We start from the raw sequence: 18,716 nt of genomic DNA, 5'->3' as shown, positions 1-18,716 counted from the left end.
TGGAACTCTGATTTATCTTTTATGGTGGATGGGACATGGAGGGAAGGTGTGGGGGTTTGGCATCAGTGTGGCTACCGCCTGGCTGTCCTACCCCAGAGGGTTGGCTTCAGTGTGGCTACAGCCTGGCTGTCCTACCCCAGAGGTTTGGCTTCAGTGTGGCTACAGCCTGGCTGTCCTACCCCAGAGGTTTGGCTTCAGTGTGGCTACAGCCTGGCTGTCCTACCCCAGAGGTTTGGCTTCAGTGTGGCTACAGCCTGGCTGTCCTACCCCAGAGGTTTGGCTTCAGTGTGGCTACAGCCTGGCTGTCCTACCCCAGAGGTTTGGCTTCAGTGTGGCTACAGCCTGGCTGTCCTACCCCAGGGTTTTGGCTTCAGTGTGGCTACCGCCTGGCTGTCCTACCCCAGAGGTTTGGCTTCAGTGTGGCTACAGCCTGGCTGTCCTACCCCAGAGGTTTGGCTTCAGTGTGGCTACCGCCTGGCTGTCCTACCCCAGAGGTTTGGCTTCAGTGTGGCTACAGCCTGGCTGTCCTACCCCAGAGTTTTGGCTTCAGTGTGGCTACCGCCTGGCTGTCCTACCCCAGAGGTTTGGCTTCAGTGTGGCTACCGCCTGGCTGTCCTACCCCAGAGGTTTGGCTTCAGTGTGGCTACAGCCTGGCTGTCCTACCCCAGAGTTTTGGCTTCAGTGTGGCTACCGCCTGGCTGTCCTACCCCAGAGGTTTGGTGTCAGTGTGGCTACCGCCTGGCTGTCCTACCCCAGAGGTTTGGCTTCAGTGTGGCTACCGCCTGGCTGTCCTACCCCAGAGGTTTGGCTTCAGTGTGGCTACAGCCTGGCTGTCCTACCCCAGAGGTTTGGCTTCAGTGTGGCTACAGCCTGGCTGTCCTACCCCAGAGGTTTGGCTTCAGTGTGGCTACAGCCTGGCTGTCCTACCCCAGAGGTTTGGCTTCAGTGTGGCTACAGCCTGGCTGTCCTACCCCAGAGGTTAAACAACGTCTTAGGGACACACAGCTTAAAAGACATGTCAGGGAGTGCTGGTCCCAACAGAGCTCAATAGTTCAGCTTTAGTCATGATTTTCCACATCTCTTCCAAGTTTTTACTTTGTCTAATATTGATAAATGGTGTCGGTTAACCGTGTAGTACACAGTTGAGAATCGCTGATTTTAATGGAAAGAGAAACTCTCCGATGATTTGTATACTGTATCCTGAATGTCGTGTATGTGGCTTGTTTTTCTTTCAGACACAAAATAAAATACATTTTGATTTAAAAATATATATATATATTAAAAGAGACAAAACACTGACGTTGGCACAGTGTAAGGCTAGAGCACAGAAGACGGCGAACATCTTGAAGTTGTTCTCGTCTGTTTTGGTGAAGGCACTTCCACTCAGCTTGTTAACCATCTGTACGACCCCTATTACGGTCCCCCTGGAAACGATGGGCATGCATAGGATGTTCCGCGTGGTGTATCCCGTATAGAGGTCCACCTCTCTGTGAAGGGAAAGGAAAGTGTTAAAAATAACATCACATGTGAGAGAGAGAGGCCTGTAATTTTCATCATAGGTACACTTCAACTATGACAGACAAAATTAGAAAATCCAGAAAATCACATTGTAGGATTTTTAATTTATTTATTTGCAAATTATGGTGGAAAATAAGTATATATTTTTGGAAAGAGTTGAAAGAGTCATACAGTAGTTATAACAGGGCCTTGCAAAAGTATTCATACCCCTTTCTTCAAATTTTTTTGTGTTACAAAGTGGGATTAAAATGGATGTAAATTGTAATTTTTGGTCAACAATCTACACAAAATACTATGTAACGTCAAAGTGATTTAATAAAAAAAATGAATTCGTAAAATATACTCATTGCATAAATATTCAGCCCATTTATTTAAGGAAGCCTAGATTAGTTCAGGAATCAAATGTGGCTTAACAAATTAGATAATAAATTACACATTTCATGACTAACCCTTCCTCTGTCCCCTATACATACAACAACTGTAAGGTCCCTCAGTCAAGCATTTGAATTTCAAGCACAGATTCAACTACAAAGACCAGGGAGCATTCGAAAAGCCTCAAAGAAGGGCTGTGATTGGTAAATGGGTAACAATAACAAATCAGACATTGAATATCTATTTAAGCATGGTCAAGTTAATAAATATGTTAATATATATGTTAATAAATATGTTAATACATTTGTTAATAAATATGTTAATAAATATGTTAATATATATGTTAATAAATGTGTTAATAAATATGTTAATATATATGTTAATAAATGTGTTAATAAATATGTTAATATATTTGTTAATAAATATGTTAATATATATGTTAATAAATGTGTTAATAAATATGTTAATACATTTGTTAATAAATATGTTAATAAATATGTTAATATATATGTTAATAAATGTGTTAATAAATATGTTAATATATTTGTTAATAAATGTGTTAATAAATGTGTTAATATATTTGTTAATATATTTGTTAATAAATGTGTTAATAAATATGTTAATATATTTGTTAATAAATGTGTTAATAAATATGCTGTGGATGATGTGTTAAACTACCCAGACACATCAAAGATACAGTCGTCCTTCTTCACTGAGCGGCAGGACAGGAAACATTTGTTTTACATTTAACCTTTATTTAACTATGAGGCCATTGGTGATTTTAAAACAGCTACAGAGTTCAATGGCTGTGATGGGAGAAAACTGAGGATGGATCAACAACATTATAGTGACTCCACAATAATGACCTAAATGATAGAGTGAAAAGAAGTATTCAAAAATACAAAAATAAAAATATTCCCAAACATGCATCTTGTTTACAACAATTAAATACATTTGAATCCCACTGTGTAACACAATAAAGTGCGAAGAAATCCAAGGGGTCTGAATACTTTTGCAAGGCCACTGTATCTGTGTAAAATATCATTGGTAAATTGGTTTGGCTTTGATTATGTACACCTTGTCTATTCAGGAGAATGGACATTTACACAATGTTCAGATAGAAATGTATTGTGTAGATTAAAATATGACCATCAGATTGATGGGAATAGTATAGGAGATTGTGTGTGCTCTAGTCATTCTATTTCTATCTTCATCATGCAGTTCCAGATGAAGCTCTGCTATTAGTTGAAGGCTGTCATGTTTGTCATTTATTGTCATGTCTTGTCCCTGTGCTCCCCATGCTATTCGTTTCCCTCTGCTGGTCTTGTTTGGTTCTATCCCTCTCTCTCCCCCTCCCTCTCTCACTCTCTCGCTCTCTCTTCTCTCTGTCGTTCCGTTCCTGCTCCCAGCTGTTCCTATTCCCCTAATCATCATTTAGTCTTCCCACACCTGTTCCCGATCCTTTCCCCTGATTAGATTCCCTATTTATTCCTTTGTAATCCGTTCCTGTTCCGTCGGTTCCTTATATTGTATATTTCATGCTGTGATTGCGTTTCGCCCCTGTCCTGTCGTGTTTTTTGCCGTGATTGTGTATCACCCTGTTCTGTCGTGTTTTGTGCCTTCATCAGACGCTGCGTGTGAGCAGGTGTCTCAGTCGATTTACGGCCTGCGCCTACCCGGCGACCTGCAGTCTGTGGCCGCTTCTCCAGTTGTTTTCCCCTCTACAAATCTAGAGGATGTCAGTTATTCCGTTTTGAACATTATTAAACTCTGCTTCTGTTAAGTCGCTTTTGGGTCCTCTTTTACCAGCATGACAGAAGGAACCGACCAAGGAATGGACCCAGCGACTTCAGACGCTCGTTACACTGCCGTCGAGGGAGCCATGCTCGGCAGACACGAGCAGGAATTGTCTGCTGCTCGCCATGCCGTGGAGAACCTGGCCGCTCAGGTTTTTCTGGACAGTTCCAGAACGTCTCGTGCCACCTGTTACTCCCTGGCCTGCCGAGCCTCCAGAACCCAGGGTTAATAACCCACCTTGCTACTCCGGGCAGCCCACTGAGTGCCGCTCCTTTCTCACGCAGTGTGAGATTGTGTTCTCTCTCCAACCCCACACATACTCTAGAGAAAGCTCGGGTTGTACGTCATTTCACTCCTTACTGGCCGGGCTCGAGAATGGGGCACAGCTATCTGGGAGGCAAATTGCTCTAACAGATTCCAGAACTTTAAAGAGGAGATGATTCGGGTTTTGACCGTTCAGTTTTTGGTGAGGAGGCTTCTAGGGCCCTGGCTTCCTTATGCCAAGGTGAACGGTCCATAACGGATTATTCCAAATTGCAAACGAGCCGGCGCTGCTCGCTCGTTTTCTGGAGGGAAAGCGGTTAGGATGAGATTTCCCGGGAGGTTCCTTCAGATGTGGACTCTTTGATTGCTCTGCCATCCGCATCGGGTAGATCTTCGTCACCGGGCTCGTGGAAGAAATCAACGGTGTTTTTTCGCAACCAAGAAGCCCATGCAGCTATTCGCATCTCGAATAAGGAGAGGGAACAGAGGATCACCAACCGCCTGTGCCTCTATTGCGGAGTTGCTGGACATTTTGTTATTTCATGTCCAGTAAGAGGCCAGAGCCCATCAGTAAGCGGAGGGCTACTGGTGAGCGCTACTTCAGGTCCCTTCATCTAGATCTTGTACTACTATGTCGGTCCATCTACGCTGGAGCTACATGCAGTGCTTTGATTGACTCTGGGGCTGAGGGTTGTTTTGGACGAAGCATGGGCTCGGAAACATAACATTCCTTTCAGACCGTTAGACAGGGCCCATGTTTGCCTTAGATGGTAGTCATCTTCCCAGTATCAAGTTTGAGACACTACCTTTAACTCTCACAGTATTGGTAACCACAGTGAGACTATGTCTTTTTTGATTTTCCGTTCACCGTTTACACCTGTTGTTTTGGGTCACCCCTGGCTTGTATGTCATAATCCTTCTATTAATTGGTCTAGTAAATCCTATCCTGGAACGTTTCTTTCATGTGAAAATGTCTGCCATCCCTCCCATTTCTTCTGTCCCTACTTCTCAGGAGGAACCTGGCGATTTGACAGGAGTGCCGGAGGAATATCATGATCTGCGCACGGTCTTCAAATCCTCACCGGTCGTATGATTGTAGTTTGATCTCCTTCCGGGGACCACTCCTCCTCGAGGTAGACTATACTCTCTGTCGGCTCCCGAACGTAAGGCTCTCGAGGATTATTTGTCTGTGTCTCTTGACGCCGGCACCATAGTGCCTTCTTCCTCTCCGGCCGGGGCGGGGTTCTTTTTGTTAAGAAGAAGGACGGACTCTGCGCCCCTGCGGGTTATCGAGGGCTGAATGAATAACGGTTAAGAATCGTTATCCGCTTCCCCTTATGTCATCAGCCTTCGAGATTCTGCAGGGAGCCAGGTGCTTTACTAAGTTAACGCTTACCATCTCGTGCGCATCAGAAAAGTGTTTAATACTCCGTTAGGGCATTTTGAGTACCGGGTTCCCAGGTCTGCCAATGCGCCAGCTGTTTTTCAGGCATTAGTTAATGATGTTCTGAGAGACATGCTGAACATTTTTGTTTTTGTCTATCTTGACGATATCCTGATTTTTTCTCCTCACTCGAGATTCATGTTCAGCACGTTCGACGTGTACAGCGCCTTTTAGAGAATTGTCTCTTAAAGGCTGAGAAGTGCTCTTTTCATGTCTCCTCCGTTACTTTTCTCGGTTCTGTTATTTCCGCTGAAGGCATTCAGATGGATTCCGCTAAGGTCCAAAGTGATTGGCCCGTTCAAGGTCACGTGTAGTTGCAGCGCTTTTTAGGGCTAATTTCTATCGGCGTTTCATTCGTAATTTCGGTCAAGTTGCTGCCCCTCTCACAGCTCTTACTTCTGTCAAGACGTGTTTTAAGTGGTCCGGTTCCGCCCAGGGAGCTTTTGATCTTCTAAAAGAAACGTCCGCTCCTATCCTCGTTACTCCTGACGTCACTAGACAATTCATTGTCGAGGTTGACGCTTTCAGAGGTAGGCGTGGGAGCCATTCTATCCCAGCGCTTCCAGTCTGACGATAAGGTTCATCCTTGCGCTTATTTTTCTCATCGCCTGTCGCCATCTGAGCGCAACTATGATGTGGGTAACCGTGAACTGCTCGCCATCCGCTTAGCCCTAGGCGAATGGCGACATGGAAACCGTTCCTTTTGTCGTTTGGACCATAAGAACCTTGAGTACATCCGTTCTGCCAAACGACTTAATGCCCGTCAAGCTCGTTGGGCGTTGTTTTTCGCTCGTTCGATGATTTCTTACCGTCCGGGTAGCAAGAACACCAAGCCTGATGCCTTATCCCGTCTGTTTAGTTCTTCTGTGGCTTCTACTGATCCCGAGGGATTCTTCCTTATGGGCGTGTTGTCGGGTTAACAGTCTGGGGAATTGAAAGACAGGTTAAGCAAGCACTCACGCACAGTTATCCGCGCGCTTGTCCTAGTAACCTCCTTTTCGTTCCTGTTTCCACTCGTCTGGCTGTTCTTCAGTGGGCTCACTCTGCCAAGTTAGCGGGTCATCCCGGTGTTCGAGGCACTCTTGCGTCTATTCGCCAGCGCTTTTGGTGGCCGACTCAGGAGCGTGACACCGTTTCGTGGCTGCCTGAGTCGGGTAACTCTCCTCCTGCCGGTCGTCTCAGACCGCTCCCCATTCCTTCTCGACCATGGTCTCACATTGCCTTAGACTTCATTACCGGTCTGCCTTTGTCTGCGGGGAAGACTGTGATTCTGACCGATAGGTTCTCTAAGGCGGCACATTTCATTCCCCTCGCTAAACTTCCTTCCGCTAAGGAGACGGCACAAATCATTATTGAGAATGTATTCAGAATTCATGGCCTACGCCGTTTCAGACAGAGGTCCGCAATTCACGTCACAGTTTTGGAGGGAGTTCTGTCGTTTGATTGGTGCGTCCGTCAGTCTCTCTTCTGGGTTTCATCCCCAGTCTAACGGTCAAGCAGAGAGGGCCAATCAGACGATTAGATACTACGCAGCCTTTCTTTCAGAAACCCTGCGTCTTGGGCAGAACAGCTCCCTGGGCAGAATACGCTCACAATTCGCTTCCTTCGTCTGCTACCGGGTTATCTCCGTTTCAGAGTAGTCTGGGTTACCAGCCTCCTCTGTTCTCATCCCAGCTTGCCGAGTCCAGCGTTCCCTCCGCTCAAGCGTTTGTCCAATGAGCGCACCTGGAGGAGGGTGAGGTCTGCACTTTGCCGTTACAGGGCACAGACGGTGAGAGCCGCCAATAAACGCAGGATTAAGAGTCCAAGGTATTGTTGCGGCCAGAAACTCGCAACCTTCCTCTTACGACAGCTTCTCGTAAGTTGACTCCGCGGTTCATTGGTCCGTTCCGTGTCTCCCAGGTCGTCAATCCTGTCGCTGTGCGACTGCTTCTTCCGCGACATCTTCGTCGCGTCCATCCTGTCTTCCATGTCTCCTGTGTTAAGCCCTTTCTTCGCACCCCGTTCGTCTTCCCTCCCCCCTCCCGTCCTTGTCGAGAGCGCACCTATTTACAAGGTACATAAAATTATGGACATGCGTTCTCGGGGACGGGGTCACCAATACCTAGTGGATTGGGAGGGTTACGGTCCTGAGGAGAGGAGTTGGGTTCCGTCTCGGGGACGTGCTGGACCGTTCGCTCATCGATGATTTCCTCCGTTGCCGCCAGGATTCCTCCTCGAGTGCGCCAGGAGGCGCTCGGTGAGTGGGGGGTACTGTCATGTTTGTCATTTATTGTCATGTCTTGTCCCTGTGCTCCCCATGCTATTCGTTTCCCTCTGCTGGTCTTGTTTGGTTCTATCCCTCTCTCTCCCCCTCCCTCTCTCACTCTCTCGCTCTCTCTTCTCTCTGTCGTTCCGTTCCTGCTCCCAGCTGTTCCTATTCCCCTAATCATCATTTAGTCTTCCCACACCTGTTCCCGATCCTTTCCCCTGATTAGATTCCCTATTTATTCCTTTGTAATCCGTTCCTGTTCCGTCGGTTCCTTATATTGTATATTTCATGCTGTGATTGCGTTTCGCCCTGTCCTGTCGTGTTTTTTGCCGTGATTGTGTATCACCCTGTTCTGTCGTGTTTTGTGCCTTCATCAGACGCTGCGTGTGAGCAGGTGTCTCAGTCGACTACGGCCTGCGCCTACCCGAAGCGACCTGCAGTCTGTGGCCGCTTCTCCAGTTGTTTTCCCCTCTACAAATCTAGAGGATGTCAGTTATTCCGTTTTGAACATTATTAAACTCTGCTTCTGTTAAGTCGCTTTTGGGTCCTCTTTTACCAGCATGACAAAGGCAGCCAATCCAATAGTTAAAGAAAATGAGTTGCTTTCTCAGATCTGTATTCAAATAGTTTTAAAAAGTAGTATTTTTTTGGGGGGGAATCTGTATTGTTTTAAAAAAGTAATATTTTTTGGGGGGGTCTGTATTCAAATTGCAAATTGTTTTAAAAAGTAGTATTTGGGGGGATCTGTATTCAAATTGCAAATTGTTTTAAAAAGTAGTATTTGGGGGGGGGGGGGGGGTCTGTATTCAAATTGCAAATTGTTTTAAAAAGTAGTATTTGGGGGGGTCTGTATTCAAATTGCAAATTGTTTTAAAAAGTAGTATTTGGGAGGGGGGTCTGTATTCAAATTGCAAATTGTTTTAAAAAGTAGTATTTGGGAGGGGGGTATGTATTCAAATTGAAAATTGTTTTAAAAAGTAGTATTTTGGGGGGGGGGGGTGTATTCAAATTGTTGTAGTCGCCTCCAAAGTCAATATTTGTAAAAATAAAATAGATACTTTCCACAAAGCGTAGTTAAAACTCTAGTTATCCCTGGTCTGCTCTGAGGGTTAATTCAACACATTCAGGTCTATTGTGTTTGCTGACTCAGGAAATTACTCTCTAGTTATCCCAGGTCTGCTCCGAGGGTTAATTAATCACATTCAGATCTATTGTGTTTGCTGACTCAGGAAAATGACTCTCTAGTTATCCCAGGTCTGCTCTGAGGGTTAAACACATTCAGGTCTAATGGAAATGACTCTCTAGTTATTCCAGGTCTGCTCTGAGGGTTAAACAGGTCTATTGGAAATGACTCTCTAGTTATCCCAGGTCTGCTCTGAGGGTTAAACAGGTCTAATGGAAATGACTCTCTAGTTATCCCAGGTCTGCTCTGAGGGTTAAACAGGTCTAATGGAAATGACTCTCTAGTTATCCCAGGTCTGCTCTGAGGGTTAAACGGGTCTAATGGAAATGACTCTCTAGTTATCCCAGGTCTGCTCTGAGGGTTAAACAGGTCTAATGGAAATGACTCTCTAGTTATCCCAGGTCTGCTCTGAGGGTTAAACAGGTCTAATGGAAATGACTCTCTAGTTATCCCAGGTCTGCTCTGAGGGTTAAACACATTCAGGTCTAATGGAAATGAATCTCTAGTTATCCCAGGTCTGCTCTGAGGGTTAAACAGGTCTAATGGAAATGACTCTCTAGTTATCCCAGGTCTGCTCTGAGGGTTAAACAGGTCTAATGGAAATGACTCTCTAGTTATCCCAGGTCTGCTCTGAGGGTTAAACGGGTCTAATGGAAATGACTCTCTAGTTATCCCAGGTCTGCTCAGAGGGTTAAACACATTCAGGTCTAATGGAAATAACTCTCTAGTTATCCCAGGTCTGCTCTGAGGGTTAAACAGGTCTAATGGAAATGATCTAGTTATCCCAGGTCTGCTCTGAGGGTTAAACAGGTCTAATGGAAATGACTCTCTAGTTATCCCAGGTCTGCTCTGAGGGTTAAACAGGTTGGAAATGACTCTCTAGTTATCCCAGGTCTGCTCTAATGGAAATGACTCTCTAGTTATCCCAGGTCTGCTCTGAGGGTTAAACAGGTCTAATGGAAATGACTCTCTAGTTATCCCAGGTCTGCTCTGAGGGGTTAAACACATTCAGGTCTAATGGAAATGAATCTCTAGTTATCCCAGGTCTGCTCTGAGGGTTAAACAGGTCTAATGGAAATGACTCTCTAGTTATCCCAGGTCTGCTCTGAGGGTTAAACAGGTCTAATGGAAATGACTCTCTAGTTATCCCAGGTCTGCTCTGAGGGTTAAACGGGTCTAATGGAAATGACTCTCTAGTTATCCCAGGTCTGCTCTGAGGGTTAAAAACAGGTCTAATGGAAATGACTCTCTAGTTATCCCAGGTCTGCTCTGAGGGTTAAACAGGTCTAATGGAAATGACTCTCTAGTTATCCCAGGTCTGCTCTGAGGGTTAAAGGGTCTAATGGAAATGACTCTCTAGTTATCCCAGGTCTGCTCTGAGGGTTAAATTCAGGTCTAATGGAAATGACTCTCTAGTTATCCCAGGTCTGCTCTGAGGGTTAAACAGGTCTAATGGAAATGACTCTCTAGTTATCCCAGGTCTGCTCTGAGGGTTAAACAGGTCTAATGGAAATGACTCTCTAGTTATCCCAGGTCTGCTCTGAGGGTTAAACGGGTCTAATGGAAATGACTCTCTAGTTATCCCAGGTCTGCTCTGAGGGTTAAACACATTCAGGTCTAATGGAAATAACTCTCTAGTTATCCCAGGTCTGCTCTGAGGGTTAAACAGGTCTAATGGAAATGACTCTCTAGTTATCCCAGGTCTGCTCTGAGGGTTAAACAGGTCTAATGGAAATGACTAGTTATCCCAGGTCTGCTCTGAGGGTTCTAGTTATCCCAGGTCTGCTCTGAGGGTTAAACACATTCAGGTCTAATGGAAATAACTCTCTAGTTATCCCAGGTCTGCTCTGAGGGTTAAACAGGTCTAATGGAAATGACTCTCTAGTTATCCCAGGTCTGCTCTGAGGGTTAATTAATCACATTCAGATCTATTGTGTTTGTAGTTATCCCAGGTCTGCTCTGAGGGTTAAACAGGTCTAATGGAAACAGCACACATAAAGTAGACGGCACCTTATCCACTATATAGTGCACTCCTTTTGACCAGGGCCCATATTGATCTACTCAAAAGTAGTGCACAATATTCACGGGGTTTGCACCTCCGTCACATCGTTGCCGTTGTTGTCAACGTCCTGCAGATGCCGCAGCATATTGACTGATTCCCACTGATGATTAACGCTCATTACTTATTGAACGTCGGCTCATGACTGTTTCGTCAAAATTACAGTTTAGTGGCCTTGAAATATGATGGCATTATTGAAAGAGACAAATAATTTGTAGAAAACAACTTTGCTATCATTATGAAGTCATATATTTTACTTTATGGTAATGTTGCCATGAGCTAGCAAAGTTAGTCAGAAATTGCTAACAATGTTAACGTTAGCTAGCTAAAATGTTGGTGCTCTCCCTTCAAATCGTAGCTAGGCAGTTAATGTTATACTGCATCTAAAGTGTTAGAGGTGCCTTAGACCGCAGTGGCGCAGCGGTCTAAGGTACTGCATCTCAGTGGTAGAGGCGTCACTACAGACCCTGGTTCGATTACAGGCTGTATCACAACCGGCCATGATTGGGAGTCCCACAGGACATCGCACAATTGGCCCAGCGTCGTCCGGGTTAGGGTTTGGCCGTGGTAGGCCGTCATTGGAAATAAGAATTTGTTCTTAACTGTCGTGCATAGTTAAATAAAAGGTTAAATATGATTTATTTATTAAATCATAAAAGCTTGTCCTGCTAATTATTTGCCTCATTTTGAAATGTCATCATGTCTCCAAGCCACAGTAGTTTAGCACTTTAGAATACATCTTCATCACCACCTATAGAGACCGCATCGAGTGGAATGCTCAGATGGGGCATCAGTCCTAAAACGAACGTTCAAAACAATGTTGTGACGAAACGTGCGACCCGTGGATAGGATGTCAGTTCAGACTCAGCCAGGGTAAAATAAACGTTTCACCTATTAAAGCGTGGGTCTGCATAGGCGTCTGGGATGTTCAGTACCTCCCCCGTCCGTGCCACTTGGCCCGCTATACCTTTCTCTATAGAAAACCTGGACGAGGAGAGGACAGAAGAGCGCTGGAGGTTACAACCATACAAATAGAATTGGTGAATGGACATTTCTGTTCTAAGAATTCTACTTCCCTGTTCCAAGATTCTAGTTTACCTGTTCTAGGATTCTATTTTCACTCTTATATGATTTATAGTTTCCCTGTTCTAGGATTCTAGTTCCCCTGTTCTAGGATTCTAGTTCCCCTGTTCTAGGGATTATAGTTCTCCTGTTCTAGGGATTATAGTTCAATAGTTACAACTGCTCAGCTGCTGTCACCAGAGAATCGTTCACATGATCCCTTGTCAATTCAACATAGCCGTCAGAGAATCGTTCACATGATCCCAAGTCAACCCTTCAGAGAATCGTTCACATGATCACAAGTCAACCCTTCAGAGAATCGTTCACATGATCACAAGTCAACCCTTCAGAGAATCGTTCACATGATCACAAGTCAACCCTTCAGAGAATCCTTCACATGATCACAAGTCAACCCTTCAGAGAATCGTTCACATGATCACAAGTCAACCCTTCAGAGAATCGTTCACATGATCACAAGTCAACCCTTCAGAGAATCGTTCACATGATCACAAGTCAACCCTTCAGAGAATCGTTCACATGATCACAAGTCAACCCTTCAGAGAATCGTTCACATGATCCCAGGTCAACCCTTCAGAGAATCACTCAGATAAGCAGTAAAAGGATCAGGACCCTTACCGAATCTCTTTGGTTTTCCTGAAGACAGGTTTGCCCTCGTTCTCCTCCCCGATGTCGAAAAGGTCTGAGTACAGTTCTTTGTTATTGTGGTCCACCTGGAACAGGGCACATCTGTCCGCATTCACCAGGTTTTTTGCATATATCTGAAACACAACACCATGATAAACCGCGTCAGTACGCTACACAGAAAGACATGGTCACACAGACAGGGAGCGAATCTTCCCTTCCCATTGATATCAACCCATATGACTAAATTAACATTTTGACTTGAAGGGGAAGTTAGGATTCACGATAGCGCTTTACAATAAGGTTCCATTTGTTAAGGGTTTCTTAAAGGGGAGGTTAGGATTCACGGTAACGCCTTTACAATAAGGTTCCATTTGTTAAGGGTTTCTTAAAGGGGAAGTTAGGATTCACGGTAGCGCTTTACAATAAGGTTCCATTTGTTAAGGGTTTCTTAAAGGGGAAGTTAGGGTTCACGGTAGCGCTTTACAATAAGGTTCCATTTGTTAAGGGTTTCTTAAAGGGGAAGTTGGGATTCACGGTAGCGCTTTACAATAAGGTTCCATTTGTTAAGGGTTTCTTAAAGGGGAAGTAAGTTAGGATTCACGGTAACGCCTTTACAATAAGGTTCCATTTTTAAGGGTTTCTTAAAGGGGAAGTTAGGATTCACGGTAGCGCTTTACAATAAGGTTCCATTTGTTAAGGGTTTCTTAAAGGGGAGGTTAGGATTCACGGTAGCGCTTTACAATAAGGTTCCATTTGTTAGGGGTTTCTTAAAGGGGAAGTTAGGATTCACGGTAGCGCTTTACAATAAGGTTCCATTTGTTAAGGGTTCCTTAAAGGGGAAGTTAGGATTCATGGTAGCGCTTTACAATAAGGTTCCATTGTTTCTTAAAGGGGCTATAATTACATTATTAACAATTATTTAATAGGGAGGCAGGTAGCCTAGTGGTTCGAGGGTTGGGCCAGTAACTGAAAGATAGGGAAGGGAGGCAGGTATTCTAGTGGTTAGAGCATTGGGCCAGTAACTGAAAGAGAAGGGAGGCAGGTAGTCTAATGGTTAGAGCATTGGGCCAGTAACTGAAAGAGGGGGAAGGGAGGCAGGTAGTCTAGTGGTTAGAGCATTGGGCCAGTAACTGAAAGAGAAGGGAGGCAGGTAGTCTAGTGGTTAGAGCATTGGGCCAGTAACTGAAAGAGAAGGGAGGCAGGTAGACTAGTGGTTAGAGCATTGGGCCAGTAACTGAAAGAGAAGGGGGGCAGGTAGTCTAGTGGTTAGAGCATTGGGCCAGTAACTGAAAGAGAAGGGAGGCAGGTAGTCTAGTGGTTAGAGCATTGGGCCAGTAACTGAAAGAGGGGGAAGGGAGGCAGGTATTCTAGTGGTTAGAGCATTGGGCCAGTAACTGAAAGAGAAGGGAGGCAGGTATTCTAGTGGTTAGAGCATTGGGCCAGTAACTGAAAGAGAGGGCAGGGAGGCAGGTAGTCTAGTGGTTAGAGCATTGGGCCAGTAACTGAAAGAGGGGGAAGGGAGGCAGGTATTCTAGTGGTTAGAGCATTGGGCCAGTAACTGAAAGAGAGGGAAGGGAGGCAGGTATTCTAATGGTTAGAGCATTGGGCAAGTAACTGAAAGAGAGGGAAGGGAGGCAGGTAGTCTAGTGGTTAGAGCATTGGGCCAGTAACTGAAAGAGAGGGCAGGGAGGCAGGTAGTCTAGTGGTGAGAGCATTGGGCCAGTAACTGAAAGAGAGGGAAGGTAGGCAGGTAGTCTAGTGGTTAGAGCATTGGGCCAGTAACTGAAAGAGAGGGAAGGGAGGCAGGTAGGAGTGGGAAGTAACTGTAATACCATTGGTTGGTGTAACAGTGGAGGAGGTATCCTCTCATGGTAACTGTAATGCCATTGGTTGGTGTAACAGTGGAGGAGGTATCCTCTCATGGTAACTGTAATACCATTGGTTGGTGTAACAGTGGAGGAGGTATCCTCTCATGGTAACTGTAATACCATTGGTTGGTGTAACAGTGGAGGAGGTATCCCCATGGTAACTGTAATACCATTGGTTGGTGTAACAGTGGAGGAGGTATCCTCTCATGGTAACTGTAATACCATTGGTTGGTGTAACAGTGGAGGAGGTATCCTCTCATGGTAACTGTAATACCATTGGTTGGTGTAACAGTGGAGGAGGTATCCCCATGGTAACTGTAATACCATTGGTTGGTATAACAGTGGGGGAGGTATCCCCATCGTAACTGTAATACCATTGGTTGGTGTAACAGAGGAGGAGGTATCCCCATGGTAACTGTAATACCATTGGTTGGTGTAACAGAGGAGGAGGTATCCCCATGGTAACTGTAATACCATTGGTTGGTGTAACAGAGGAGGAGGTATCCTCTCATGGTAACTGTAATACCATTGGTTGGTGTAACAGAGGAGGAGGTATCCCCATGGTAACTGTAATACCATTGGTTGGTGTAACAGAGGAGGAGGTATCCCCATGGTAACTGTAATACCATTGGTTGGTGTAACAGAGGAGGAGGTATCCCCATGGTAACTGTAATACCATTGGTTGGTGTAACAGAGGAGGAGGTATCCCCATGGTAACTGTAATACCATTGGTTGGTGTAACAGAGGAGGAGGTATCCCCATGGTAACTGTAATACCATTGGTTGGTGTAACAGAGGAGGAGGTATCCCCATGGTAACTGTAATACCATTGGTTGGTGTAACAGAGGAGGAGGTATCCTCTCATGGTAACTGTAATACCATTGGTTGGTGTAACAGAGGAGGAGGTATCCCCATGGTAACTGTAATACCATTGGTTGGTGTAACAGAGGAGGAGGTATCCCCATGGTAACTGTAATACCATTGGTTGGTGTAACAGAGGAGGAGGTATCCCCATGGTAACTGTAATACCATTGGTTGGTGTAACAGAGGAGGAGGTATCCCCATGGTAACTGTAATACCATTGGTTGGTGTAACAGAGGAGGAGGTATCCCCATGGTAACTGTAATACCATTGGTTGGTGTAACAGAGGAGGAGGTATCCCCATGGTAACTGTAATACCATTGGTTGGTGTAACAGAGGAGGAGGTATCCCCATGGTAACTGTAATACCATTGGTTGGTGTAACAGAGGAGGAGGTATCCTCTCACAACGTTGAATGTTTCGATCTTCATAACCACCATTCATTGCATGAACATTTTTTATTAATATAGAGTTGGATCTGCTCTTATGAATGCAGCGATGTGAACCCAACACTGCCTATAAGTATGTCTATACTCTGAGTGAACTCTCAAATAATCTATAAATGATTTACCTACACTTATAACTTCTAAAAGTATAGCTTATTTTAAAGTGACAGTCCTATAAATATTTATAACTGAGTTGTCAACAAGTGGAAAAAGTGCCAATCAATCAATCAATTAATCAGTCATTAACAAATGGGTTACCAACATGTATAACGGATGACCATTTTGTTAACGAATTAGGCCTACTAATATGTATAACTTCTAAAAAAATAACTGGAAACTTTCTGGACATTTATTAATGAGTTGCAAACATTTATAACAGCGTATAATCTTCTCAAACATGTAATACATAATACGAATAAAATGTAATGTAACGTAAGGATACATTGGGAAAACATGTTAATTGCAGTGACTCAAGTCTTTAGCCTATCATTGGTATAGTGAGTAGCGTAGCTAATTCAGAGGGGGTTATCTTTCACCCTTTTTAATATTACAAGTCAGAATAGAATGTGACAACTGATTAACTATTTACAATATAACATAGGGTTATCATGTTTCTTTTCTTGTTAAGCTTTTTCCCATCCTGGAGTCTGAGACCGTACGGCAATCTGTGGGAGAGAAGAGGAATTGATGACAACGTAGCATATACACTCTAGCTATACAAAACTATACTATCACCATTATCTATACCATTTAGGTTTAGCTAGTCATGTTATCCACTGCTAGCTATTAATAACAATAATAGCTAGCTACCACAGATTAATTAAAGGGGTTAACTATTTATCAAAATAATACACTAGGTAGTTAGCTAGCTTGTGTGTGTTAGTCTTAAAATTGGAACCACTAGTGTGCTGACAAAGGAGGCTAACTAGCTAACTTACCAGCTACCTAGTTAGATACAAAAAGTTAGATAACTAGCTCAGTTCAAAAGTTAGATAACTAGCTAGCTAGCTAATCCAAAAAAGCTAGCTAAACAACTTGCATGGAAATTCTGTCATTTTGATATTAACTAGCTAGCTGGCAGCTAAAGTTTGCCAGCTAGCTAGCGAACCTAACGAGCCAGCAAACATGTTTTACTTAGCTAGCTAACTATATCATGCTAAAGTGTCACGCCTGCTCCCACTCACCCTGTCTGGCACTCAAGTGCGCCAGGCTGCCCTTCATTACTCACACCTGTCACCATCATTACGCGCAGCAGCGCTCATTGGACTCATCTGGACTCCTTCCGTTTGTTGATTGGCCCCGTCTATTACTGTCTGCTCCCCCGTTTGTTCCCTGTGTCAGCATTAACGTTGTGTGTCATGTTCAGATGCTGTCCTGTCCTGTCCCATGTCTAGATATATCATTAAATGTTCACTCCCTGCACTTGCTTCTCGTCTCCAGCGTTGATTCTTACACTGAAGAGTATCTTGTGCTAAATCGTAGAGCAGAATTTCTATATAAAAAAATACATTTGAGGTTTTACCTAATGCTAGCTAGCTAAAGTTTACTAGCTAACTAGGACAGAGGTGTTAGCTAACATTAGCTAGCAAGCTAAAGTTTACTAGCTAACTTGGACAGAGGTGTTAGCAAACATTAGCTAGCTAGCTAAAGTTTACTAGCTAACTAGGACAGAGGTGTTAGAAAACATTAGCTAGCTAGCTAAAGTTTACTAGCTAACTAGGACAGAGGTGTTAGTTAACATTAGCTAGCTAGCTACTTAGCTAGCTGAGCAGCCTGCTAAATCATTCAGCAAAACGTCCGGAACCAGCGAACCAAACCAATAATATGACTTGAGATCTTCAGATGAGGCCTTTATTCCTGGAATAAATAAGTGTACCAATGCATCATCTGGGTTTCAAACGTGGGGCATCATGGGAGTTGGTCTGAAAACTGGTCTGAAAACAAACCATTTCTGCATCTGGTACAAGAGCAATTCATCACACCCAAAAGTGAGAAAATAACAATTGTTTAACTATGCATTTAAGTGTTCAATATTATACGCATTTGTAAGTGCATTTATTAATGCTTAATAGCTGGAGGTAAATAGTGGCTCACTATTTGGCAAGCAACTGACTGACTATCGAACTAGTTTGACCTATTTATCATAACCCATATATTAAATGGTTTATAATTGTATTTATTTTACCTTTATTTTGCATTTACAAATGCTAAAATAACCGTTAATAACATAATTACAAACCCGTTATAAACCATTTACAAATGGAACATTATTGTAAAGTCTCACCTGATTCGCTCCAGGGTTCGGCGTAATCATAAATCAATTCAGAATGGTCTTTTAAACAGTACACGTTAGCAAGGCTATACAAGTTGAAGTTACATACATTTTCAGGTAATAAAACAAACAATCAAAAACAGGATATGAGACATATGAACTGAGGCGACACCTGTGGCACATGACAATACAATACACAGTACGCAGTACCGTATGTCACCACAACACGACACACATCCACGGTGGTCCTCATACACATCCTAGACAACCATCATAGACTTGGGCCAGACATTCGTGGAAGAGAAACAAACAAACAAACAACAAACAAACAAACAAACAAACAGACAAAGAAACAAACAAACAACAAACAAACAAACAAACAAACAGACGAACAAACAAACAAACAAACAAACAAACAAACAAACAAACAGACAAAGAAACAAACAAACAAACAAACAGACAAACAAACAAACAAACAAACAAACAACAGAAACAAACAAACAGAAACAGACAACAGACAACAGACAGAAACAGACAGACAGACAAACAAACAAACAGACAAACAAACAAACAAACAAACAAACAAACAAACAAACAAACAGACAAACAAACAAACAAACAAACAAACAGACGAACAAACAAACAAACAAACAAACAAACAGACAAACAAACAAAG

At 43.7% G+C, this 18,716-nt stretch overlaps 1 protein-coding gene across 1 annotated transcript in view; it reads right to left on the bottom strand.

The window, feature by feature from the left end:
* LOC124039064 (cAMP and cAMP-inhibited cGMP 3',5'-cyclic phosphodiesterase 10A-like) overlaps nt 1–18,716 on the bottom strand; it is an 85,717-nt gene that overhangs the window by 35,430 nt on the left and 31,571 nt on the right. Inside the window, exons 10-12 of the mRNA XM_046354944.1 lie at nt 12,587–12,729; nt 11,780–11,872; nt 1,301–1,487 (exon numbers count right to left, since the gene is read on the bottom strand). Coding sequence (XP_046210900.1) covers nt 1,301–1,487; nt 11,780–11,872; nt 12,587–12,729 — 423 coding nt within the window. The remainder of the gene's footprint in view (nt 1–1,300; nt 1,488–11,779; nt 11,873–12,586; nt 12,730–18,716) is intronic.

This window comes from Oncorhynchus gorbuscha, linkage group LG07 (assembly GCF_021184085.1).
Source record: "Oncorhynchus gorbuscha isolate QuinsamMale2020 ecotype Even-year linkage group LG07, OgorEven_v1.0, whole genome shotgun sequence".
NCBI lineage: Eukaryota > Metazoa > Chordata > Actinopteri > Salmoniformes > Salmonidae > Oncorhynchus > Oncorhynchus gorbuscha.
The sequence above is the reverse complement of the archived record's forward strand: the minus strand, read 5'-3'. Positions and strand labels throughout refer to the sequence as shown.